Below are 27,028 nucleotides of genomic sequence, written 5' to 3' on the forward strand. Positions count from 1 at the left end.
ATTGTTACATCTGAATCCAAGAACAAAACAATGTGAAAAAGATGTACAGCAAATTGTGCATTTGCAAAGAATAGCAAATCAAATACCAGATGCATTTGCAGACACAAAAGGGGTGACTAAATCATATATACATGCTGCAAATGTCCCTGCTCGAATTGAAATTCCGAAGAAACAAATTGAAGATACTCATGATGTCATTAAACGCCTGAAGCGTGGAAGGCCAGTCGGTTCCAAGGATAAAAATCCTCGAAAAAGAAAATTCATTGAGAAACACGATGATCACAAAATAGAGAATGATGTTCCTGAAGAAACACATGATGATCATAAAATAGAGAATGATGTTCCTGAAGAAACACATGACGATGAAAATGTTCTGTCAGAACCACAAACTGACGAGAATTGTGAAATCTCTATCAATTATATTAATACTGGAAAAATATGGAACCGAAAAGATATAGAAGAAATTGATGATATATTTTCTTATAATGTGGCAATCGACATCATAAATGATAATGAAGATCATGACCCAAAATCTTTTGGTGAATGTAAAAATCGGCAAGATTGGATAAAATGGAAAGATGCCATCCAGGTTGAATTGGATTCGCTAAATAAACGTAATGTTTTTGGACCTATAGTCCTTACACCTGAAGGTGTAAAACCTGTTGGATACAAATGGGTTTTTATTCGAAAGCGAAATGAGAAAAATGAAATTGTAAGATATAAAGCTCGACTTGTTGCACAAGGTTTTTCTCAAAGACCTGGAATTGATTATGAAGAAACGTATTCTCCCGTGATGGATGCAATTATGTTTCGGTATTTGATTAGATTGACGGTATCTGAAAATTTAGAAATGCGTTTTATGAATGTTGTTACAGCTTACTTATATGGATCACTTGATAGTAATATATATATGAAAATCCCTGAAGTATTTAAGATGTCTGAAGCACAAAGTTCAAAACCCAGAGAATGTTATTCTGTGAAATTACAAAGATCATTATATGGGTTAAAACAATCCGGTCGAATGTGGTATAATCGACTAAGTGATCACTTGATTAAAAAGGGATATGTAAATAATTCAATATGCCCTCGTGTTTTCATTAAGAAAACAACATCCGGATGCGTAATTATTGCTGTGTATGTTGATGATTTAAACATCATTGGAACGAATAAGGAAATTCAAGAAGTTGTGTCATACTTGAAGGAAGAATTTGAAATGAAGGATCTTGGAAAAAACCAAGTATTGTCTGGGTTTACAAATTGAACAAAAAGAATGTGGAATGTTTGTTCACCAGACAAATTATACAGAAAAGATCTTTAAACGTTTTAATATGGATAAATCAAATCCTTTAAGTACTCCAATAGTTGTTAGATCATTAAATATAGAAAAGGATCCATTCCGTCCATGTGAAGATGATGAAGATATTCTTGGTCCAGAAGTACCATATCTAAGTGCTATCGGTGCCCTTATGTATCTTACAAATTGTACAAGGCCTGATATATCTTTTGTCGTAAGTTTGTTGGCAAGATTTAGCACATATCCAACAAAGAGACACTGGAACGGAATTAAACATATATTCCGTTATCTACGAGGAACAACAGACTTGAGACTTTTGTATTCAAAAGATGCTAATCCAAGTATATTGGTTATGCTGATGCTGGATACTTATCTGATCCACACAATGCACGTTCTCAAACTGGATATGTATTTACTCGTGGAGGCACTGCAATTTGTTGGCATTCACAGAAACAAACGCTCGTAACAACTTCATCAAATCATGCCGAGATTATTGCACTACATGAAGCAAGTCGTGAATGTGTGTGGTTAAAATCAATGACCCAACATATCCAAATATCATGCGGATTATCATTCGACGAGAAACATGTGATACTATATGAAGATAATGCTGCATGTGTTGCTCAAATGAAAGAATGATACATAAAAAGCGACAAAACTAAATATATTCCTCCTAAGTTCTTCGCATTCACCAAGGAGCTTGAGAAAAATAAATGTATTGATGTTCGTCACATTCAATCAAGTGAAAACTCATCAGATCTATTCACAAAGGCACTTCATACGACAATATTCAGAAAGCACATATATAATATTAGGATGCGCAATCTACGAAATTTGTGAAGAATTGTTCATGTCAACATGAGGGGGAGTTTACGTGACTGCATTCTTTTTCCCTTACTATGGTTTTTATCCCAATGGATTTTTACTAGTAAGGTTTTTAACGAGGCAGTATAAAAACACGTAATTAATACAATCATTATGATCATCATCACAAGGGGGAGTGTTGGAAAATAATATTTAAAATGTGTGTATTGAATATTTGAATGTTGAAAATAAGAGTTGTAAATATTGAAAATTAGTGTGTGATGATGTAGGTAATGATGTATTTTATTTTTGGATTATTTGTAAAGAAATTCTATAAATAGCCTCACCATTTGTGAAGATATTCACAATTGAGTAGAGAAAAAAATATTATAAAGTGTGTTGTTTGATAAATTTTGAGAGTTTGAGATTTTTACTTTTTACCATAAATTTTTACTTTTTCACAACATCTAGAAGATTTTTTACTTGACTAATATCAATATGCCTAGTGTCTATTAATATAATAAAGTTCCAAAAAATAATTAAAAACCTCAAATAAAAAACGTTTCTTATGTGTTCTTTGACTTTTTTTAAGGACAATGGAACTATGACCATGAGTAAGTCTCTGAGATGATCTCACGAATATTTATCTGTGAAACATGTCAATCATACCGATATTCATAATAAAAAATAATATTATTAGTATAAAAAATAAAAAAATTTCATAGATAACCCAAATAAGAGACCCGCATCACAAAATACGATCCGTGAGACCGTCTCACACAACTTTTTGCCCTACAACCACTACCTATATCCCTTCTTTGATTTGCCAGTTGTTAGTTATCCAAGTGGTAGTAGCTTACATTGAGTTGTATCTCTCAATTTATTCCAAAACAATTTTGTACCACATAAGAAATTTGTTTAGAAAACCATGTATACGACTGCAATGTTGCTTAGTTCTCACTTTTTCACTTTATACTTTCAAGTACGAATGGTCAACAAAACAATGCATGGAAGTATAGATAGTGGTAATAGAGAATGATTTAGAATTCATATAAATTAGTATATAAATAGCATGTATTCATTTCTTGTAAGTCAAATGAATCCTAAAGGAGTAAACTTGTAAGCATTATTGTTACTACCAAAACACCATATAAATAATATGTATACTTAGCTTAGCTTAAAACTGACGACTCTCCAAATTCTATACCCAGTAACTCCGAGTTTTGGGCTGTAACATGTGAGTGAGGGGCTAAGTCTAATTCCTCTAATTCCACGTGAATATTTGTGGTCTCGATAATCACTCTGCAGGGTACCACCACATTCTCCTCACCAATCAACAGACAACAATCCTCGTATACACCTTCACAGGGAGGAAGATTCAACAAACAAGATCTAGGAGCTGATAACCTCATTCCATTGATGAAAAACTTTTCCTTGTTTTTGACCCCTAGCATAAGACGATGACGGCGTCCCAACAGCTCTGACACGTATTTCATGTCCCCTTTGGCAAGAGCATGACGAACCCGAGTGGATGAGACTTGGCCTTTCTCCTTTGAGTTGCTACAGTTTATGTCTTTAGAGTCTTGGTTTTTGTCCATGACAGAATCTATTATACATGCACTCATGCCAAACTCGGCACACAATTGCACCAGGTCTGATGCATCACCAGCGGCTTTGTATCCGAATCGGTAGTTTTGACCTGCCACACTAACAATCGTGCTTAATGTATCTGTTTTTGGACCAAAATAAAATGTATAAATCTGGAAGATCAACAGAGAAATTCTATACCAGCAACAACACCACGGACTCCAAGCTCCTCTGATAACTTCTCAACAAATTGTCGTGGGGTGAGATATCTAACTGTAGAAAATTCAATTTGGAATTCCTTAGGGATGACATTATGGCAGAGCAGACCCCAAGAGGAAAGAATTCGCTTTCGATCACATTTGGCAACTATAGGAGCTCTGTTCAAAAAGTCATAACGGTCACGAATACACATCCAATCAACTTCTTAGCTTTATGCCACCGCAGCAGGTTAATTATTTATTATTAAATTACTAGAAAATTGGAACAGATTGATACACAAGCCTGAAATAAAAATCTAAAAATAGCACCCATCCGACTCTTTAATATTTTAAAAACACGCAGGCTTTAAAGTAACTAATGGACAGAGTGCTAACACTCAACTTCGACAAATCTCGAAAGAGCAAAAGTCGCTAGCGTAGTGGCATGAAAGATTTGACAGTCATGCAAAACCAGTATTCTAACAAGATTTACGTCATCTCCTTAATTTGTATAAAAAGAGCATAAACAATAACTTATGGTAATCACACAAGTATATCAAACAAACTGCTCGATGTATGTGGCTATAAAATATCAAATTTCAGAATATGAATCCTTACACCAGTAATATTTGTAGATAAGTAGTTTGAAGTATGGGTTATTTATGAGGGTTTCATCTTACTTATTCACAAGACATATCTTTAGATATTGATCTGAAATTAAATTTGACAAAATAATTAATTTGACAAAATAGTTCGTTCTTTCGTGCAAGCATTTTTTTAATATATGCAGGGACAACAAAGTTGAGAAGACAGAGGGCATACCATACCTAGGTTCCCACCCAAGTATCTCAGCCATTCCAACGAAGGACAAGAGAAATGGAACTCCTATCTCTGCAGCTTGGATGGCAAGTTCTCGATGACCAATGTGAAGGGCATCAAACTTTCCCAAAGCTACTATCCCTCCTATTCGAATGAATAACACCAAACAAACATCAATCCATCTGTTAATCACATTAACTTGTAATAATAAACCATAAAAGATTGTCGAAAACGAAGAAATTTCCCAAATAATGTATTGCAGGGTATGGTAAGCACGGCACAAGCATCACTATAGCTGCAATATGCATCAAAATTTCCGTTTTCAAGCCAAATCCCTTCAAATTTTAAATGAGTGATATTTTTTTTTAACAAAGAGTCATCGCACATCAAGAGAAATAGAAGTGTACAGCATAAAATTACAGGACAAGATTAATTACAACAAAGTAGAAACTATCAAACAGTTTCCATAATATTAATTAAGCAGCACATAAAATGAAGACCGAGGCTTTTATTCAGGACATATTAAAAAAAAAAAAGAAATTTTGATTACTGATGATAGATCTTGACAACGATAAGAAAAGCATGAACCACACTAAAAAATACCACATGATGAAAAATGGATGACGCCAGATTCACAATTAAATCTTTTTTTATATATATATAAGAAACTATATTTTATTAAATACTTAACAGTTTTTAATTACAATAAGCGGACTAGAGATCCACTCATGACAAAATACCAGACAATACCCTAGTCCTATCAAAAATACACATGAGATCAATCTCTCAATAAATCTGAGATTGAGACATTCAAAATCTACATAAGATCCCATCAAAGTAGATATTTGACCTCCAGATATTTTAAGGCAATTATAGTACAGAAGGTAGTCTAAATATCATGAATGGATCATGATACATTTGCACAAAGCAAAAATCAGTAGACTGCAGTCCAAATTTAACTATGCTGCTTCTTTGACTGAACAAAACAAAATCCTTGAAATATTTAAATGGTAGAAGTGAAGTCACAAGTCAAAAAACACTTTATAAGAGGCATTATAATCTTAAAGCATTAGTTGAACAATGCTACAGCCACAATACTGAAATACTAAATATCCATTATTTGGACTCTTGTAATTAGAATAATATTTTCTGGCTACTTGTTTCCAGCAAACTGAAAACCCAACAATATTCAAAGAAGCAACCTGCCACAGGTGATAATCTTGCAGATGGAGGATCTGGAACATCTCCAGCTGGGCTGTTAAAAGCAACATACCGTGGCAATAAGAATCGTGAATAGTTGAGAATAGAAAATTCCCCAAGATTAAGAATAGGACGTGGAAATTGGACATCATTTAATTGGGGTCAGTAATGTACATATACAAGGATTCATTGATTGCAGAAACTATGCAAAAAGGGAAAAAATCGAGGAGAATTCTGCCATAACATAAAATTGCAGTAATGTGAAGAAAATGCAGCCCATCGTCCAAAACTGAATACCTCATCGTTCAATAGACTAAGAAATGACAAGAGCGAACAAATTGATTCAGCTGAGCGAAACGAAGCATAACATGTTTTCACAATAATATCCAAACTTTAAAACAAACAGTAATTCGTCCAAAATATGCCAACGGGAAATAATGCACCAAATTAAGAAACCAAATCAACGGGGAAAAATTACCTCAAGCAACCAGAAAGGAGAGGAGGAGGAGGATGTATTGCACTCCGAACACAATTTTCGTTATTAACGAAAGACACACGAGCCGGGTCGTCGTCATTATTAGTATTGCTAACAGAAGGATGGGGAGAAGCGGAAGAAGAACATGAATGGGTGGTGGGCAATAATTTGAATCTGAAAAATCTCTTGGAGGAACGAAATGGGAATTGTGCAATATTACAACCGAACGAAAAGGGAAACGAAAGAACGAAAGAAGAAGAGAGGTGGGATGGCCTGAGGCTGCGGTAATGATAAGAATTTCTCCAATTGGAATGGTAACCATAGAACCCTAATTGCAGAGAATGGTGGTCTCGCAACTGCTGTGAAATACGAGACGCACTTAACATCACTCTTTTTCTTGCGCCTCCTTTATCCTTTTTCCCCTTTTTCTTTGATAAATGGCTAATTTGTTTTCACTGTATTCATGGAGAAGAGGTTTACTTGCTGACAGGTGGGAGAAGAACACAGCGCCAAGAAAAAGGTGGTGGCAGGTAGACCTGGCCCTGGTGACCCAGACGCGGCTCGTGGTCCACAGACCGGTTAATCGGGTCGACAAGTTTGACTTCAAAATGGGACCATAACCGATATTAGATGGGTCGATTACAGCTTTATCTTTTAAAAATTGTTGACTCGACGGTCCGGCTTCGACCTGGACCATAAGGGTCCGACCCCGATCCTAACCTAATCGTTCTTCTCGAATCGCTCCAGTACGATGGGAAAAAGGGGACCCACCAGAGAAAATGCAACACGACAGAAGAGTTCACTCCGTCGAAAAAGAGACTCGAATCTACCACGACCACCGTCGGCCCCGTCTAGTGGCAGGGATCGTATGTGTGTGGCATCAACTATTAAGCTGAACCCAACGTGTTTGGAGGCCAAAGGAGGGAAAGGCCTTAGTCGAGTGAAAATCCGGATATGCCGACACATAATGCCCATAGTAGGATCCAAAAAAGACAAACTGGTGTCTCATTTCTATTTTGACTCAAATTAATCAACCGAAAATCATGCATTTTTTTCATTATTATTAATTGGTTTTTTTATTAGTTTAATAGGTTAGCGCTAACATACTTTAACTTATACTTCGTACCAGAGAAATCCATCTGATAAATAAATGAGTTATACCCAATGCTGGTCTTCTGAGAGAGACGTTACAGCACCATTTCTCAAAAAATCAATAAAGGGCCAAAAAAACATACATATATATACATACTCAAAGCTATCGCAGTCCACAGGTCTTCCTATAAGAGTGAAACAAATATCATCAGCTATGCATGATATTTCATCAGATGACGTCAGCTTAAATCTAAAGTGCAGTACCTAGCATATGAAAGAATATTGAGCTTAAACGCAATGCAACTCAAATTATCCTTGTGCTGTTCCTCCTCCCCCACCATTTCTTTGTTGCCTTTTCGCCTGATGACCCTGCCTCATTTCCGAGCTTGTGGAGAATCACCTTTGTTTCCCTCAGTCTGGCTCCATAATCTTTCTTCCAAGCTTCAAACATATGTTTTAATCTTCGAAGCTCGCGATCTGGATCCAAATTTTTTGCATCGACCTGCCCGGATTTTACTTCCACCAAGAACTTGGAATCATCTCCAAACACGTGACTCCTCTGCTCAAACTCCTCAGCAAGTCGATTGATGACACTTAAACCAGCACCTAATGATCTTGCGCCATTGATATCATGACTCCTAAAGTTGCTACCACTCTCCCAGCTAGATTCTCTGTCATCGTTTCCATTCACTGATGCTTCCGAGTTTCTGCGGGAATCATCAAAAGCCAGGCTCTTCTTTGCAATTGAAAGGCTAGACTGCAGTGATCTCATCTGTTTCTGCCACACTTCTTCCATGGACCTCATTTTTAGCTCGTATTCAGACCATCTATTCTCGTATTGTTGAAGCCTTTGGTGAAGGATATCATTCTCCTCTTCTTTTACTCTCAGAGAAGCTTCAGCCCTCAGGACACGACGCTGCATTTCAGCGAGGAAACATGACTTCACCAGTACCTCTTCCGGCTCATTGCCCTGATTTGCAACATAATAATGTGAAAAAAATAACTCCAAATGCACGACTCCTATAAAGGAGAAATATGCAAATGCGTGAACAAATGTGAAATAACACATTTCCCCATTTGGTCAAGAACAATCTTAACTATCAACATATGTTCAATAACGTATCTTCCAGCCAATGATACTTTTTTTCATTTCAGATATCACTGTAAAATTCAAATAGCAACAATCGCAAAGAGACATCAAGACAAACATATCAGACTCCATATTAGAGGAAAACCCTTAACTGTTTAAAGTTGAGAGTTCAATCAACATTCAAACATGAAAAAGGCAGATAAATCAAAAACAGTAGAAAGGGAATTGAATGGCACAGTTGGAAGTGATTGGCTTACATTTACGATACTAAAGTTCAGAAAAAAAGGTTATGAAACAGTTTCATTTAAGGTAAAGTTTCCGCCCTCATGATACCAGTGGTATTTTTTGTGCCAAAATCGAATCTAGAGCTAGGATACGGGTGTTGACATTTATGTGATCGGACTCTAGTACATTTACAGTACAACACTGGAAAAAAAAATTAACTGTTTTGGATGGATCTTGAAATTGCAAGTACTTGCAATGATATGAGTGTGTTCACTTTGGTTTAAGAATCCCATTTTCCCAAAAAAAATAACAGCAAAGAAACTGAATCAGCAGTGACTCCTTTGCTGCCAACAAAACATATGTGTATGGTTTTTCTTTAGGAAAACTGAAAGAATCAAGTGTACCTTTCTTCCTCCAAACTGCAGCAAGCCAACATCTCCTGAGCATCTTCTGACCAACCAGCCACGAATTACTTGAAAAGAAAAAATAAGAGGAAAAAAATTGTATCAGTACAATATTCGCCTCTTAGAGCAATGAGCTATGAGGATCAGGATTTGTCCTGCTAGTGTCTAGTATTTCAACAAGACAGGGAGCTACTATCTTTAAAAATTCAGTCACGTCGGCTTCTAAAATAATGTTGAAAACTTTTCATCAGCATGTGAAAAAGCTTGTCAGCTTGAATTAAAATTTTAGCTAAAAATAAACAGCCCACGGACTAACTGGCAGATATTCAGATTCCAGAATATGCAACATTGCATGAACTTTAATGGGGTAGTGAAGTCATCAGTCACCAAGTAAATACAGATTATGGTTACCTGATTGTATCGAAATGGACACCTCCTTCAAAACGTCGAACCTCTTTCCGTAAATCCTTGCTCTTATCCTCTTTTGAATGGATATAGCAGCTCTATGTCTGTTTAATAAGACTCCAAACTCTTTTCTAGATTTTTCGCCACGAACAACTGCATTGAAAGGGTTCATTGCTCATAGAGATGATAAATGGTAAATATTATGATAATCATGTTAGATATATATAGGCATACATGACTGAAGTGAGGCAATCCCGCTCCTAAGCTCCTTTAAATGGCAACGAGCTTGATGACCTCGGAAACAGCTTTGAACACGCAAGATACCGAGGAGGGTATGATTTCTTGTATCCTCAAGTACTCCAATCTGAAACAACTCACAATAAGTTGCAAACTAATGTTCATAAAGGATGATAATAAGATAGTGCAAGTATCCTAGATAAACTATTTGAATTCAGTAATTCCAGGATCCCGTCTGAATTTGTGTAAATCTAGCAACAAGATATACAGACACATCTTTGATAAACTGTTCCAAATCTTTTTCCATACTAGGAAGATTAGTACTGATTGTATTTTGAACATGAAATAATATGTTGATTGAAATTTTTTTGAAAATAAATAAATAAATGAACAGAATTCTTATAACTACTTTCAATACATGTGCCTTCTTTTGAGTAGAGAAAGCTTCACTGAAAGCCCAACCAAGCACTTTCAGTGACATCATGGTCAAGTGGCATCCCCTATTCCAATGTGGGAGATGTGAAGGTTCAATACCTAATAATCCCCCACCCGAAATATATATTCAGATGAAAAAAAAAGCCCATCCAAACACTCGAAGATGAAGTGTCGCCTATTTTCACTTAACTACAGCAAAATCCGATTTTAGAGCAATAATAAAGTCAAGATTGCTAACAGCTTCTGAAGTAACTATTGGGGTTAATCATCAGACAAGAATTTTTATTCTTTTAAAGCAGAATACTTCCCAACATTTCTTGCAACCTTTGTTTGGCACAAGAGAGTAATGCTCGAAAGAAACTAGGACCTATAAGTTCAGTGGCCATAATTTAGTGGTATGAATAATAATTAAAAGGACCATACACACAATCTTATGGCATAAATTGACGTTTTATTAACCTGTAGCATCTTTCTACATTGCCAACCGTGAATCTCAAATTTTTGGGAGTTGATTAAAATAATTAAGCCAGCACTCTAGATGGGAAAATCACATAAAAACATACACAGACAGAAAACTGTTCAGGCCTATTTATGTCTACATTAATTACCAGCATGTTTTAACATTGTTTCCTCAAATAAAGAGCAAAGGACAAATATACAGAGTGAGTTTTTCACCTGACCAGTCCGGAAAAACAACTTTGTGTAGCCAACTTGATACATCTCGGGTAAAATATTAAACTGCTGAAGAATTGCTACAGAAACACTCAGTGGATCTTGTGATGCAACATGGTCTAATAGAAGAAAACCGTATCTGACAAAGGTGGAAGGCGAGAACACAATTCGAATAAAAATAGAGAATGTATGAAGTCAAATAAGTAATGATGGCTAATTTCATTTCCTTTACCTTCTGGCAAACTTTTGATGAGTCATTCTAGTAGGAAAACCAGATCTTGATATTCTTACAACCTCTAGGACTCCACAACAACGAAGCTGTTGTAGGACCAAACCCTGATTATAGGTACCAGGAGATTGAAAGTTGTTGGGCTTTATACAACGTATGAAATGAGGTGTTGTACTCTCCAGGCGTTGCATTAATTGGAACAATTGGCCCTGATAATAGAAAGTAAACACCGCTATCATCATCAACAACATAATAAAAGCATTGCCTCAAGTATATTATTCATAAACCTCTGCCTTTAACATCCAAACCCCATCCTCCCACACTCCAAAGAAGAAACATATAGGGCACGGTACCCTACCAGGTGCATACTTACAAAGTCCAAATGGCAAGCAAGTTTGAATGTAATCAAACAGAAAAGCAAACTGATACCAGGTTTTAACAATTTTCAACATTGATCCTTATTCGACCACATTTCTTGACATGCAAACTTAACATATGTAGCCAAACATGTATCATGAGTATGCCCCCGCAAGGATCATCCTTGGCAGTATCAAATCTGGGAACCTATCACACTTGTAAGTTCTGATTAGACCATGTGATTCTATTAAACTAGAATATGGTCCATACCACCCGCTAATTCATATTGTTGCTAGTTATCCAACTTATCAAGGCAATATGGTAAGACTAAGACAACAGGTTTTGATCAATAAAACCTTATGTAGAACCGCGACGCAACATAATGCTATTTAATTGATTTTTCACCATATATACAAATAGAAGGAAAGTTCAGGATCTGAAAACATGGCATGCTATAATTAGACTTCTAGTTCAAATTGAAGAGAATATCATTGCTACTTTTTGTTAACTTCCTGAATCAGTCACTTCATACTATCTGATGCCAATCATGTCATCATAATTTTGACATCACATTAAAAGGAGAAATATATACTGGTGAAATACACAGACCAATGGCCACGAAGTACTCTTTCATCTGTTTGTACCGAACAATAGCATCTTCAATTGGCAACTTAGTTTATCCCAACCCAGATCACCAAACTTGGGCATAAATTTAATCTCCAAAATCCTTTAAGAAGGAGACGTGATTGTTACCTTGAACTTTGTCATCACACTTAGTTTTTGTGAATCTGCTCCACCAGATTTATGTAATGCACCTACAACCTGCTTACCGGATTGAGAAAGCATACTGGACGCAAAAGCCTGAGGAAGGTGGCATGCACAAGAAGATAAAAGTTGGATGGAATCTAAATAAAGTAAATCCCGATTCTTCTCGAGAAACCCAGTCGTATCATAAGTAACCTGAAATGAGCAAAGAAGACAGCACAGTTTCACAGATCAAAACCAAATTAAGCATAAAAGTTCTACAAATTATTGTTATGGTCGATTAAAATATTTTTAGTACTTGTTTGTAGCACATACAAACAGCAATAAAAATATAGACCAATAAGCACAATGTCAACATTTATGTAGTCAGGGTATAGCGAAGAATTTAAATATCAGAACTGGCAGCACCTAAGATTTTGAAAAGATAGCCACTAGAATTTTATTCTGCATTTACTTCTTTAACCTTTCTGTGTGAGTGAATTGACGAGGAAAAAGGGGGTGGTAATGAAACAGCGGTTATTTATCTGTAAAGATTTCAGTAATAAAAGTGAATACCTCCCCTGCATAATGGCATACAGTGAAAGCTTGGCCTCTTTCTCCTCTAAAACAAGGGTTGGAATTCAGATGCTGCTTGAGCTTATTGGCAAATGTCAAATCAGTGCCATTTGGAAAGGTTGATTCCTCATCTAGCAAGGATTGCAACCCTAAAGGTTTCTGCACAAGACAATAATTAATCCATGAGGAAGAAAAATAAAAGAAACATAAATTTCCAAGTCAACTGCATTCAGTTTATTTTCCACCATAAGTTAAAGAATTTAAAAAAAAAAAGAATGATCATGTAGGACCTTGTGAATCCGTATTCAATATTAAAATTGGGGGAGACACCAGAATATTTGTCCAAATGGAGATTCTGCGTGGTAGTACCTAAGATGCCCTCAGTACATCTTTTCCTTGTCAACATCAAATGTTTTGTTGCCCTGGACTTACCATGGTTTTATTTCATTCTACCAATTGGTTTTTACCTCCAAATAACATCTATATGGAGCTATGTTGTCTCACTGGTTAATGATCTTGTAAATACCAAGTATTAAATATTAAAATTGGGGGACATACCATAATTTTGGTCCAATTGAAAACTCTGAGCGGTCGCATAATATATGCCCCTAGCTAATTTTTAAATTATTTAGCAACAAACATGTGTTGAACATGCCTTCAACATTCACCATACATCGACGTAAAATGAATTATAAAGAAAATCCTCTTGCACATTGCAATTATCCTCAGTAAGGTTATGTAAAAGAGATTTAAAGCTAAAAGTTTAAGCAGTTCACACAGCAAGCATCAGATGAGACAATTAGTTGTCTAAAATATCTCAAAGTTGGCTTTCATACCTTCTCAAAAAGATTAAGGCAATCTTGATTGTCATCAAAATCAACTTTTGCCCAGTCAATGCCATCTTGAATGTATTCCTGGAGAAGAATTTTTAAACTTCAAAATATTGAATAAACATTAACTGTTCAATTTCATCCATTTCCCTGGAATTTGCTTCGTGGACCAAAATTTTTCCTTCAGTTATATTATAACTTGTTCCAAGAAGGCTTGAGTAAAAAATCAAATAATAAAACACGATCTTCTTCATGTCCTAAATTTATAGAAAAATTGATAAGATTAGTACCATTAATAAAACACGATCTTCTTATTCCATCCTCGAAACAAAAAAAAAAGCACCATCTAATTGAAGTCATTTCATATAATTCATTCACACGTTTTCTTATTACAATAAGTAAGACATAGTAACATTTAGTGTATACATGGGACTTAACTCCAAAGCCATCATTTTTTTAGGAGGAATATTGGACTTATCTTGGCCATTTTCAAAATCTAAAAGAAGTGTGCTTAATCTCACAAGGAAACTTTTAATTTTATTTTGTATCCGAGTGTGAGACAACTGCCAAATTGCCCTGTTTTCAATAAAATGATCAATTGAAGTAAAATGTCCATGAAATCAAGTTAAACAAAATAACAGTTATCTCTTTGCAAACTGGCTACTAATCATAGAAAACCATCAGGACTTTTCCAAAGAGCGACTTTGAATTGATGAACATTTTCAATGGACATGACTAAAACATCAATTTTGAGACCTAAAATAGGGATCCATATGCAAGTTTTTCGTCATAAACGGAGGATCACGGGTTGACAATAGGTTTAGTAAATTCCCTACCATTCTAACCACGGGCAAGAAAATTAGTCGTGCAAAACTCACTAAAGCTAGTGCCCAGGTGGTTTGGATTATTTGGGAAAGAAAGGGTTTATTCTAGCAATCGAGCACACTGTATACAAAAGAATATATTGCTAAATGTTCACATATGCGTGATTGACACATTTTCAAAGGAGATTAGACAGGATTATGCACATTCTGTGAGGTTGTGACTGGCATTGAACCGAGTGTTGCTCCTCATACTTCACTGATCCATTTTTCAAGCATCCCCATACAAGTTTCGATAAATTTGTCAACACATGAAATCAGTATTGATTTAAACTTCCTTTTCCTCGTATATTAAGATAGTAATCATAATTATTTAGAAAAGCTTCGGGTGGCTTCAGACATTGATAATTTTTTATCAGATGATTCAGTTAAAATAGAGGAACCAGGAACCATTTATATTTTTTCGAAAAACCAATAAAACGCTCATCTAATTAAAAAGAGAAGATTGACATGAATGGGGGGGGCTACATAAACAAGCAATAGTTCTCAGTTTAAATACGATCCTTAAACCTGACAAATAAATATAGAATTTAGGAGCACCGGAAGTCGTTTGGAAAAAAAAGATAAATTGTTCACCTCTTGCTCCAATTTGAACAGGTGGCGATTGAAGTGTTGTTGTAACCTTTCATTGGCATAATTAATGCAGAACTGCTCAAAGCTATTCCTCTGAAGAACAAAATAGTAAATGAAGTCATAAAAGAAATAGACAAAAAACCTAAAAGGTAATTGAAGTACCAGGAAAGGCGCACACCTCAAATGATTCAAAGCCATAAATATCCAGAATACTGATGGACCTTTCTGTGCGCCTTTTACCTACTGCTAGGGATTTATTGATTTGTTCAACCAGCCAGTCAAACAAACAAGAATATATTGATTTGGCCAGTGCATCTCTTGTATCAATTGCCTGAAAAATTTAATTAACAATGTACCATAAATTAAGTGCAGACATAACAAGTCATCGATATCTTTGGCACCCTTGCGTAACAAACCTGGGCCAGGGTAAGTTTCTGAATAATTGTATCATTTCCAACTCTCATTTTTCGAGTTGATAATGCTAGCTTTAGCTCCTCAACAACACATTTAATCATCGTTGAAACGTTGATTAGAGCTGAAAATTAAACATTAATTAGACCTGAAAATTGCATAAACAGCATGGAGAAAATCCATGTAGCTCGCTGGAGTTATGAAATAGTCTTTTGTATCACATGTTTTTTATAAAACTGGTACACAATATTAAATGTAAAACTTAAGGCAATGAAATGACAAGTTTGTTTTTAAAACATCTCAAAAGATTTTGATAAAGGACGAGCATACAAAAAATGTCCAGGGAAACAGAATCAATTCAAACAAGAAACCAATTCTTCAAGGAGAAAGTAATGAATGAACACAAATTTAATATGTCGATTTTTTGTATCTTGCCTAGTTCATGTGTCCAATCATCAGAGATACCAGAAATGTAAATGTCCCAGGAAATTTAGATACGGAAGTTTCATTACAGTAAGATGCACCTTATTCATATGTGAACTTTACAAGTCTGAAATCACAACTCTCTTTTCTTGAAACAATGTAGGATTGGTTTTGGCAAGCTAATCACATGAAGCTTGAATTGAACAAGGTTGTTGATCCAACGGATAATTATATAGCCAAATCGAAATAAATTCAAGGTGGAAAACCGAATTTTCATAAGAAGAAGTTTTCTAAGAAGCCTAACTAATTACAAGCCAAACTGATAAATCATAAGAATGATACTGACAGCCAAACCGATTCAAGGTTGACTGATGAAGCCCAACTGATAGTTTAACTAGTTGATCAGTCAATCCAAATCCATGCATTCTTTGAAGAATCGATGATTAAGGATCAGAGCTCAGCTGAAATAGCAGATAAAGCTTTATGTACCAACAGTCATTGACTCTTAACAGAATGTCAGGTTTCGGCACACTACCAAAACATATCAGAAAGGACGATGACATGACAACAATGACATCTGTATTTGGAAACGGATATATTATTTTGAAAGATTGCCGTTGCAGATTAAACTATAAATAGATCAGTTGAACAAGCTCTGAAGGTCACAGAGTTACACCATCTATCGCTGAATTATTGAAACCAACTGATTGTCTCTAAAGAAGCTTTCCGTGAGCCAAAATGAAATGGTCAGCACACAATGATAAACCATTATTTGATCATTTTGATGATCAAATTTGTGTTTATAATTTATATGTGAAATATGTGTAATTTAGTGTAAAAAGTCTTACTGCTCAAATTTTTTAGATTGAAGTTTTATTAAAGTTTCAGTTAGACAGCGTTAAATCTTAATGAAGTGGGTGATTTCAAATTGCTTATAATTATCAAAGTCTTTTAGTACAAACCTTCGGTGAGGAAGAAAGGGTGACGCAGGAATATTGAAATCTCCGAATATCCAGAAACAACTTTATGTTTATTTACTTTCCAGTCCACCTATCTTACTACTATTCAGCAAACCCCCACTGATTTTCTTGATAAGCCATATGTTCAACCAGTTTCAGTAAGTTTAATTCCACACAGTTCATACTAATTGACTTACTGAAAACCCAATTGACAAAAACAAAATTTCAGTGTTGCTAACCCAACCAAAAAACTTTTGAGATAAATTTATTTTCGATCTTAACACCATAAATTCATGCAATATCATTTGAATATGAATTTTGAAAAATCATCACCTTCATCCACAAGTGGTTCAACATGGTGATCACTATCAATGTCTGCGAAGGAGATTTCCCCCAGCCATAGAACTGCAGATAGCATGGCAAATACACTATCTTGGTCTTCTTTTTTAACATGAACAATATCCAGAGCATCCTGGGCAAGGAGGGATATTAATTTATAAGTGTTTTAGCGTAAGATATGAGGATATGAAAAGGTCAGAGCTTGAGATGATTAGATTTAGTCCATGATAGTAGGTACCATTACAACTTGAAACTGTTCTGCATCATCGATGCCAGGAATTGTAAAGCAATTGCTTTGCCTCAAATACCTGAACTCGTCCGCATTCTTCAATTTTAATTTTTCTGCATGATAAGACATTAAGACAAAGAAAAAGCTCAATCAATATTTTTTCAAGAGAGAGGTGTGAGACGTGAAGGAGTACCAGAAAATAAATCAGTATCTAATCCAACGATAGTGAAAGTGCAACCAGCACAAAACCATATAAATCTCAGGCAACAAGATTAGAGTACCCTTACTCCATTCGTTCACAATACTCAGTTTGCAAGGCTGTTAATTGTTATCAAAATGACACAGATGAATTGAAAACACTGCTATACCTCTCATGATATGTGAAGCCCCAGCACAAAGCTGATAAAAGATGTGATATGACCTTTCTCCTTCTGTACAGTGAATAACCCTGGACTGCCCATTTAAACAGCCAGCCTGAGTCTTTTATCAAAAACCCAATTATTTAAATCAAACCACTAGGATATTTAAAAAATTACCTTCTCAAGTAAAACTATGGGGAACAACAAATGCATTGGACAACAAAACAAAAATAAATGAACTAAATCAGTCTTTGTAATTGCACAAGGGTGCAAAATAATTTGGATACTTATGCTGAACGTGATCTTACAAGTTTGAATCCTGGCACCCGATATCTTTCCAGTTTCACTAAAGTGAATTTCAATCAGCTTTCCCTGCAGACAGGAAAGACTAGTCACTCAAAGTTCACAAACCAGAAAACTTAGGAAGTCATTTGACTCATTTCCACAACATGAGTGCAGAAGTTTCGATGCTTGCCGGCTATGAAGATAAAAAGAATATAACTCAAATAACTCACAAATCGACTTGAATTGTCATTCCTTAACGTTTTGGCATTACCAAAGGCTTCCAAAATTGGATTAGTCTTCAGTATCTCGTACTCAATACCACTACCACCTCCATGAGTGGCCAAATACTGCATTGCTATCTTTGCAGTCTCGGTTTTTCCAGCTCCGCTTTCACCGCTGGATAAATAGAGAGTGAGCAGAATCACACATTATTGTGTGGATCAAAATATTAAATAAATCAGTTGAGCAGAAATTAAATCCTAAGGAAAAGTTTATAAGGCTTAGCATCAACATATTGCCAGGATAACTGTATCCATCCCAACAGAATTACTAATGCAAACAAAGAAGTTGTATCAAGATATTTTCTTAATGCACAATAAATGGCAGCCGATTCACAGAAAATATGGCGTGTCAAGGAACCCTCACCAAGATAATGAACTGCATAGATGCTCAAAGAAGACCATTAAAAAGAACAACTGTGAACCACAAGAGAAATGCCTATTTTACAGGGAGTGGAGGATGTTCCATTGAATCCTGTAAACTATAAAGTAAAAGCGCTCAAAAGTTTTGTCGGAGTCAACACAACCCTAACAAAAAATGCCAAAACAAGAAACTAAGGAGGATTCCTTTGGTTCTGGAAGCATAAACCTTACACCGAATCTGCACTAGTAAAAAATAATTTTATATGAAACAACCAAGTTAAAACAAAAACAGATGGAACAATTTCAGGACCTAGCACGCTAGCATGTTTCTTCAGTTGATTTCAAAATTAACTTGGTCTAGTAGGCCATGTTAATCAAGTGCATGGTTTTAAATGTGGTCACATTAGCCAAGATTAAAGATCAAACTCGAATGAAAGTTTTTTAAGTAAAATGTGGTTGTTGAGGTCGAATAACATGATACTCAAGTATGACCAGGGAGATGCATGCTAACTATGTATATGACTGCTACGGAAAAATTACATTTTTCGTCCTTGTAATTTGAACTTTTTCAATTTGGTCTTGTTAACAATGAATTTGCGTTTTTAATTATGTAACTTGCATTTTTGTCATTTTTGTTCTGTTATGATAGATTTTCATTTTTAGTCATGCAACTTGTGGTTTATTTTTTACATTTTTGTCCATCATGTCTTCTGGTAAAAATAAAAGACAAAAAAACATACAAAATAAATGACCAAAAATGGAAAAAAACTAGTCACGTGACTAAAAATGAAAATTCACTGTAAGATGACCAAAAATAGAAAAAATATGCAAGTCGTCGGACTAAAAATGAAAATTCACCGTTAACATGACTAAAAAAGAAAAAGTGTAAATTACATGATCAAAAAAGTAATTTTCCCTACCAGCTACCATCAAGCATCTCAAACCTTGCAGATACTTCTTGTATCCAATTTCATAATGTCGGACTCATTTCTCTCAGTTTATCAGATACTGTTCCCAGAATTGTTTTTTAAAAAAATTTAAACAGTTAAATAAAATTTAAAAAACGGCATGAGTTTGGCATCAACCACTGTGAGTCCTCCAGCTATGAAGTTTGTTTTTAAAAAAAATCGAAAGTTTGGATCACCCAAAGCACCAAAAAGGTTTTATACTGTAAGTGGCTGTATTATAATCCATGTTTGGGGATTTAACATTACAGACACGTGATACAACGACAAAAAACTTATTTAGCAATTCAAAAAGGTAGAGACGGCAAGAAGGAAAAACAACTGGTGATTAGCTGACCTTATAACGATAGATTGATTAACTTCATCTGCAAGGGGAAAAAATTTTGCTCAGCTAAATAATTTCCAGCCAAGCCTTAGTTGCTATTCAGAGTAATATAATAGTTCACAAAACAAGGATTACCCCGGATCATTTCCCGCATAGCCATATCAGTAATGGCATAAACATGGGGGCTCTCCAAAGATTTGCTCTTATATGCATCAATATAATTGTTTCCATACAACGATACTTTCCTAAAGGGATTAATAGCGACAAGAACTGGGCCAGCTTTGGTCTGATATGAAAAGAGACATAAACAAAGTATCTGGCAGTTAGTAAAACAGGAAATTTAAGATAAATTTTCAACGTGAATGTGTTCACTTACATAAATCATGTCCCGGTTATATCTATATTCCAGATTGTACAATACTGATGGTTCATTTAAATAACTTAGCTGCATCAGGTCATCTACACCATCAAGTATATCTGGATTTGCAGGTACAGAATTTTCCAAATTTACTTTCAACACCTACGCAGGAATCCCAATTAAAGAGGGATAAATATAACTGATATAAAATATAATCCAAACATAATAAGTTGGGCTCACTTTTCCCTGAGGCAATGATATCAATGACTCACTTCCAGAGTTCTGAATAATTGTCCCCAGCTCCCAACTACCATCAGGAAGTTGAAACCATGACTGAAGCTTCTGAATATACAAACTTAAGAACTTTATATTCAAACTTAATAACTTAGTTATGAGATCAATGATAACAAGATTTATCATCAGAGAGGAGTTCCCGAGGTTACTTCAAAATAAAACATAAAAGCAAATGTCTGATATTTGAATTTAAAATAAGGATAGGTTCTTAGATAACTATCTATCTAGTGTTTATATTTTAAAGTTTAAGTTTAGATTAGATTAAATTTCTTATCCATTTGATTTGGTATGAATAAATAAGCGATGTACTTGGTTATTATGAATATGATTTGATTCCATTCAATATACACGTTTTCTCTTATAAACCACAGTAAACTACTTTTTTATTTACAGGGTGCAAAAATCTACTATGCAGGTCTACAGCCAACTGAGCCAACAAAGTGTTTCAGTTTCTTCTTTGTCTTTTCTCTCTACAACTAAAATCTAACTACAAGTTTTTGCGTTTTATCATGCAAACCTTTTGGAAAGAATTTTCTATCATCACAATATAAAACACAATTGCAGTTAATGGGAGAATGCATCGGTCTCTCGTCTATAGTCTAGGTGGGACGAATTAGTTATTGCTTTGAAAATTTAATTCACATATGCTGTTAACGCTCCATTCAAATAAATAGAAATTATCTCATAAAAGATATTTTCAAGCACACAAACAATCCTCTATCGAAACACTTCATACAAATAGTTACTCTTGTGCTACAACGACCCTGCACATTCAGCAATCTGCAATCTAAATAATGTCCACATGTCTACGGTAACATAATAGATATCTGTTTATAAGTCACCACAAAATGTGATGCTAGTGAAATTCCATAAACCAAAGTTTAATTTATATCAACATTCGACCCTGAATTGCTAGCATGGAGGGAGTATGAGTCGACTAATAAAGATTCATAACGTGGAAAAAATCTGAAAATGCAAGTATACCAATCAGAAGTGAAAACCTTACATCAAAAGATAATTTTTCGAGGAAAACGGTATATGCACCGAATGATGCTGGGTGGTGCCATAAATGAACATAATTAGCCAAGAGTGTCAACATGAGCTATATAAGAAGAGAACAGACACTTTGATGTATAAATTATGGCATATTGAGAGAAAGCACCGATCGAACTGTGCGAGAGTGTATGCAAGGTGACTACCATACAAAAAATAGAAGTTTACAACAGTTATTCTTATTAGTCAGATACTTGTTTGTAGAGAAAAATGATGTCTACCTCTCAAAAGTATTTCATTGAGTCAATATGTGTGATAATCAAGGATGGGAAAAAGAATTAAATGATAAAATCATGTCACTTGTCAGTAAGGACTTATCCTAGTCTGAAACTAAGTGGACTGGTTTTCGTTTTTCCACAGCTAAAGATACAATTTCATAAAGGTGCAATTCCAAAGTAATCTTACAACCAAATTCCAGGTTCTTAACTAGAAATTTCATTCATAGACGTCATTATTAAAACTCCTGTATTCTAGATAAACAATAAACAGAGCATGTCTTAGAGTCTGAAACCACCCTCCAAATCAAGTCACTGGCTCCAAAAAAAGTTTAAAGAAAAAACTTTGACTCAACTCCATTACAACATGATGTTCCTAATTGTTATCTAATTTCCTATTTCTTGATTCAATTCAGACGACTGGTCATATAAGCAGGGACCCGTCAAATCCAATCAGAGGCAAGGAAGTTTCATATCATCTCCTTGCCTGCCCCCATCAGCCATAAAAGCTTGAGAAGAAGGCATAGATGCAACTAAAAAAATAGAAACAATAAATAATATGCATCTCCAGCAGCGCAAGAAATGCATTTTAATTCTGTGAAAGCTCCCGTGTATACCTTTTTTGATGCATATGGAGTGGTGTTGTTCCACCTGGACTCAACATACGACTGCTTGGTTGATCTGATAGGCGTATTTGAAGCCTTAAAACTATCACCCAACGAAGACCCGTCTTTTGTTGACACATCCAAACTACCATAAGGTGATTCATCATCATCGGTACCGACATCACCTCTGCCATTATCATGGCCCTGCTTACTGTCAATCGACAGTTCAACATTCTTTGATGCAATACCAGGTACCATCATCTTTCCAATTCCCGGAGAACTGTCGTACCTAAAATCTCCAGGCAAAGATTTAATCGCCTGAAAGGCAGGCGATCGCCTAACTTTCTCATGCGACATTTTTTTACTCAAGAACGGTCCTTTTCCTTCCCCAGCCCAATGAATCGCACTCACGGAGCTATGACCGGATCCAAAGACAATCGGTGAATCAAAGTTTAAAATTTGCGGTCCCACACTCCAAGGTGCCCAACTGAATGGTTGTGGAGGGGACCATCCATCCTAAAATGAAAAATCCAACGACAGTAATGAAACTCTTCACTAGCAGCTCATACTATGAAGCCATCTCAACACCAAATCTCATACCCAAAACCTAAACCCTGAAATATTGGGGAAAATAACGAAAACTCTCAGAGATAAAGGAATACATACAAGAAACCACTGAAACCCAAAAACCTCAAATCGTAACACGCTTGCTTCATCATCATCCAAAGAAACTCCACATCAGCACAATTCCCACAACCCCGATTGGCCAATTCTCTAAAGTTTTGATCTTTTCGAAAAAAACCATTGTGGGAAAAGCGCTAATTCTTCAAAGTAACAGTCCAGATTAAATAAAAGCCGAAATCATGGGCACCAAATAATGGGAGAGAGAATATAGGCAAACAGCGAGGAGGAGCGAGAATATCCGGCCAAAAAGAAGAGAGAGCAGCAAAAATATTTCTCTCTGTTTCTTTATTTGTTGAGGAGTCGACGTTAATGGACGCCTTCAAAGGCAAACATCGTGGTCGGGTGGTGGCTATTGCCTCTGTCCCGTCTTGGTTTTCAAATATTGGGTGCCAAACAAATTTATCTTATTGATTTCTGTTATTATTGATAGAATTTACACAAATAAATATTGACAAAAACTTGTATGAGATGATCTCACGAGTCGTATTTTGTGATACAGATATTTTATTTGGGTCATTCATGAAAAATTATTATTTTTTATGTTAAGAGTATTACTTTTTATTGTGAATATCGGTAGGATTGACCCGTCTCACAGATAAAGATTCGTGAGAGATCTACCATTATCAAAGTGGTTGAAAAAATAAGTTCCACAATTATCAATTGTTTGCATTTCCTTTTTTTACAATTATTTTTGTAGTATGTGTTAAATTCCTTTTTGTTGCTATTCAAATTCATTTCTATAAATTTTTCAAAAAAAAACTTGAAAACAAACGAAAAATAAATCATTTCTGGAAATTACTCGAAAAAAATAATTAATGACAAGGTTTTTGGAAATTGGTTTGATATTACAAATTAGCATTATATGTAGGTTTGAAAAGTGCTATAGAATCTTAAGAAAATGGACTTTGGAAACTTCATATTTAATTAAAATAATAAATGTTTTGGGCTGTCAGAGAATGTTTCAGATTATTTTAATAGTATTTTATAATATGTAAAATCATAAAAGTTTTTTTATACTATTGAAAAAATCAGCTAGCTTTGAATATGTCTATCGACTTATAATATATTAATTCCCTTTTCAAAAATAATCTATTATTAGCTTTTTGGGAGATGATATGTTAATTTTAATAATAATAGGGTTCTTGTGAGAACATGAGACGAGTCAGTCATATTTATATTTATAATAATAAACAATATTTTTGACACATAGAGTAATATTTTTTCTTAGATTACTCAATAAAAGATAAAATATTCATTAAATCGTCTCATAAATTTTTTTTACGTTTTCACCAAATATTATTGAGACGTCCTGCTCTTTTTATTGCTTTAAAAGTACTAGAAATTTTTTTTTTCCTCACTTAGCATCGGCCGAACCATAAAATATTTTTGACATCATTTTAAAAATAAACATCCAACTGCTATTTAAAAATCCAAAGAAAAATATTTTAAAGCATAAAATCGTCAAACATTTTACTAAACCTAAAAAGCAATAATTTGAAAAGTAAAGCCCATACTAAACCTCTCAAAAATCTCTCAAAAGCATACATAAGTAATCTTAAAAATCTTTAATCATAAAGCATGAGTCAAAAGTCATAATGCGGAAAAAGTAGAAGCGATGGTCCTCGGGTTGTGTGCGCCTTCAGTCCAGTCAAATCACTCATCAAGCCCTCCCTCAATACCACCTGCATCCATCACACCTAGTGAGTCTAAAGACTCAACACACCATAATCTTGATAACGAGTAATACGTAATACAGTCAACATATAACGGTGAAAAATATGTGTACTTAAAATATCGTTTCATGAAGATGCATAAACATAAACATAAAAATTTTCATAAAATACTTTTTCATGACATGCAACCATAAACCTTAACCTTTTCCCTTTTTCCTCAACATGACATGACATAAAACATTTTTCATGACCATAAACATTTTTCCTTTTCCTTCTCCTTTTCCTTTTCCTTTTGTTGAATTCAGATCGTTAATTGTGACTTTCCTGATCATGCTCATGAGGGTCGATGGATCCATCTACATTAAACCACAGTACTGGGCGGCGGGGGACACCAGCAACACTCTCACCGGTCAACTAGGCCCTGGCCTATCATGATTCGAATAGAAATACGCTCGTCGGGGCTCCCTCTGGGGCCTTTTCCCATAAATGGGCTCCCTCTGGGGCCTTTTCCCCTCACGATATTCCCATTCTTCCGTTACCACAAAACCGTTACCACATATCCGTTACCACATATCCGTTACCACATATTCGCAATGATGGAAACACGATCGTCGGGCTCCCACTGGGACCATAACCCTCACGACGTCGCCAACATTAACGAATTAGTCACAATTATTTCACATCCTTCAACATTTTTCATTCACATCACTTTAGAAAAAAATCATGAATATCATTACGTTTTTCATTTTTGAAACCAAGCATGCAACATGTATTTTAAATGTCTTCCCTCAATCATAAAAATCAAATAGACATTTAAAAATCATCGTTCAATCATGAACAATTCATAAACATTTAAAAATAATCATATTTTCATAAAATAGCATTTAGGGCACTGCCATGACCTTAACTAATTTCTAGGTGTAAAAAGACCGTTTTACCCCTGGACTCAACATTTTACGTTTTCGACTTTTTCCTTGATTTCACGACTCTAACATGTCCCAAATAATTATTTAAGCTTACGTGAATTTTTTCCATAATTTTATTTGGCTTAAATGTTAGACTTTTTCAATTATCTTTTCTTAATTGTTTTAACAGTGTTTTAATCCCGAAAAATACCAAACTTTAATATAAAATTCTTAAATTCTAAATTTAGTCTTTTTATATTATTTTAGCCCTTATGGACCCCGACTCGACCCCCGTGAGCCGTTTTCCAATTTTTTCTTTACTTAAAACCCTATTTGACACCTAAATTTCACCCCCGAGCCAACTCTCGATTTTCACGAGTTACCCCCAAACTATGTCAAGCCAAAAGGTGCCCAACATAATAAATTAACTTACTGGACCCTAACTTTATCAAGGAAACCCTTCTAATGCCAAAAACGAGCCCTCTACTTCCTGAACAAAAGCTGGCCGAGAAACCTTGTTGGACAAGGTCTCTTGCACGCACTGCCTAGCCCCTAACCACGAACCCAGCCACCAAACCAACCTGATTTTCACCCCCTAAGGACCCTAAGGACTAGACCTGACCCAGCCCAGACCCCCTGAACCGCGCGCCCAAGCTTGTGCGAAGCACAGAACCCTGCACGTGATCCCCTTGATTCTCGGGTGGGAGTCCTAGCTTGCTAGGACTCCTTCCCTGCCTTAGTGCGCGAGTCCTAGCGTGGCTAGGACTCCCTTCCTGACTCTCTCATGACCCTGGCTAGCCCCTGGAACGAGCCAACCAAGCCCTCCGTCCCTGCACAACAAAACCGAACCCCAAACTTGACAGCAACAACCGGTTCCTGCACGAGGTCTGGTTTCGTCTCTCTTTCTTGGTTTTAGTCGATTCATGTGTGGTGTGTGGGACTCCAAAACCCGTGTAATACTTACCTATCCATGCCTAGACATCATGGCAGCCCCTTAGTATAAAAAAAACGTGAGTCATGGCATCAAACAAATTGCATATAATCACAAATCCAATGCATGTACAAGATGGTCTCCTTTTTTTTTTTCGAAAATTCTGAATATATACATGTATGACTTCAAGCTTTTCATGCACACATACTTTAAACAATAATATGATGTAATGGATGAGAAAAGGGAGA

At 35.4% G+C, this 27,028-nt stretch overlaps 2 protein-coding genes across 3 annotated transcripts; both read right to left on the reverse strand.

The window, feature by feature from the left end:
• Positions 1 to 3,118: 3,118 nt before the first annotated feature.
• On the reverse strand, positions 3,119 to 7,083 carry LOC142539393 (FAD synthetase 1, chloroplastic-like). The gene is made up of 5 exons (XM_075644822.1): positions 6,380 to 7,083; positions 5,904 to 5,956; positions 4,710 to 4,845; positions 3,887 to 4,062; positions 3,119 to 3,797 (listed from the first exon to the last, which is right to left on the reverse strand). Exons 1-5 carry the CDS (start codon positions 6,760 to 6,762, stop codon positions 3,271 to 3,273), a joined length of 1,275 nt encoding a protein of 424 aa, XP_075500937.1. The 5' UTR covers positions 6,763 to 7,083; the 3' UTR covers positions 3,119 to 3,270.
• Positions 7,084 to 7,574: 491 nt separating this feature from the next.
• Positions 7,575 to 23,660, reverse strand: LOC142539392 (myosin-1-like). Of its 2 annotated transcripts, none has more exons than XM_075644818.1 (23): positions 22,600 to 23,660; positions 20,661 to 20,762; positions 20,439 to 20,582; positions 20,198 to 20,348; positions 20,075 to 20,102; positions 18,362 to 18,527; positions 18,155 to 18,218; positions 18,024 to 18,037; positions 17,856 to 17,940; positions 17,497 to 17,600; positions 17,253 to 17,391; positions 15,543 to 15,661; positions 15,305 to 15,457; positions 15,130 to 15,219; positions 13,679 to 13,756; positions 12,843 to 13,001; positions 12,276 to 12,482; positions 11,169 to 11,374; positions 10,940 to 11,075; positions 9,827 to 9,956; positions 9,599 to 9,745; positions 9,188 to 9,255; positions 7,575 to 8,438 (listed from the first exon to the last, which is right to left on the reverse strand). In XM_075644818.1, exons 1-23 carry the CDS (start codon positions 22,942 to 22,944, stop codon positions 7,773 to 7,775), a joined length of 3,501 nt encoding a protein of 1,166 aa, XP_075500933.1. In that variant the 5' UTR covers positions 22,945 to 23,660; the 3' UTR covers positions 7,575 to 7,772. The 2 variants fall into 2 exon arrangements, with proteins under 2 accessions (XP_075500933.1, XP_075500936.1); XM_075644821.1 differs by having other exon boundaries at positions 20,661 to 20,727; positions 22,600 to 22,776.
• Positions 23,661 to 27,028: the final 3,368 nt, after the last annotated feature.

The sequence above is a fragment of the Primulina tabacum genome, chromosome 3, assembly GCF_025594145.1.
Source record: "Primulina tabacum isolate GXHZ01 chromosome 3, ASM2559414v2, whole genome shotgun sequence".
NCBI classification, from domain to species: domain Eukaryota; kingdom Viridiplantae; phylum Streptophyta; class Magnoliopsida; order Lamiales; family Gesneriaceae; genus Primulina; species Primulina tabacum.

Coding starts and splice junctions, on each gene's coding strand:
- LOC142539393 (XM_075644822.1), bottom strand. CDS start 6,762: ATGTTAAGTGCGTCTCGTATTTCACAGCAGTTGCGAGACCACCATTCT. Junction 4,846..5,903: donor AAGATTATCACCTGTGGCAG/GTTGCTTCTTTG, acceptor TCATTCGAATAG/GAGGGATAGTAGCTTTGGGA. Junction 3,798..3,886: donor AGTCCGTGGTGTTGTTGCTG/GTATAGAATTTC, acceptor TTAGTGTGGCAG/GTCAAAACTACCGATTCGGA.
- LOC142539392 (XM_075644818.1), bottom strand. CDS start 22,944: ATGTCGCATGAGAAAGTTAGGCGATCGCCTGCCTTTCAGGCGATTAAA. Junction 20,763..22,599: donor CTCCATATGCATCAAAAAAG/GTATACACGGGA, acceptor TTGTATATTCAG/AAGCTTCAGTCATGGTTTCA. Junction 15,458..15,542: donor AGAAACTTACCCTGGCCCAG/GTTTGTTACGCA, acceptor TAAATTTTTCAG/GCAATTGATACAAGAGATGC.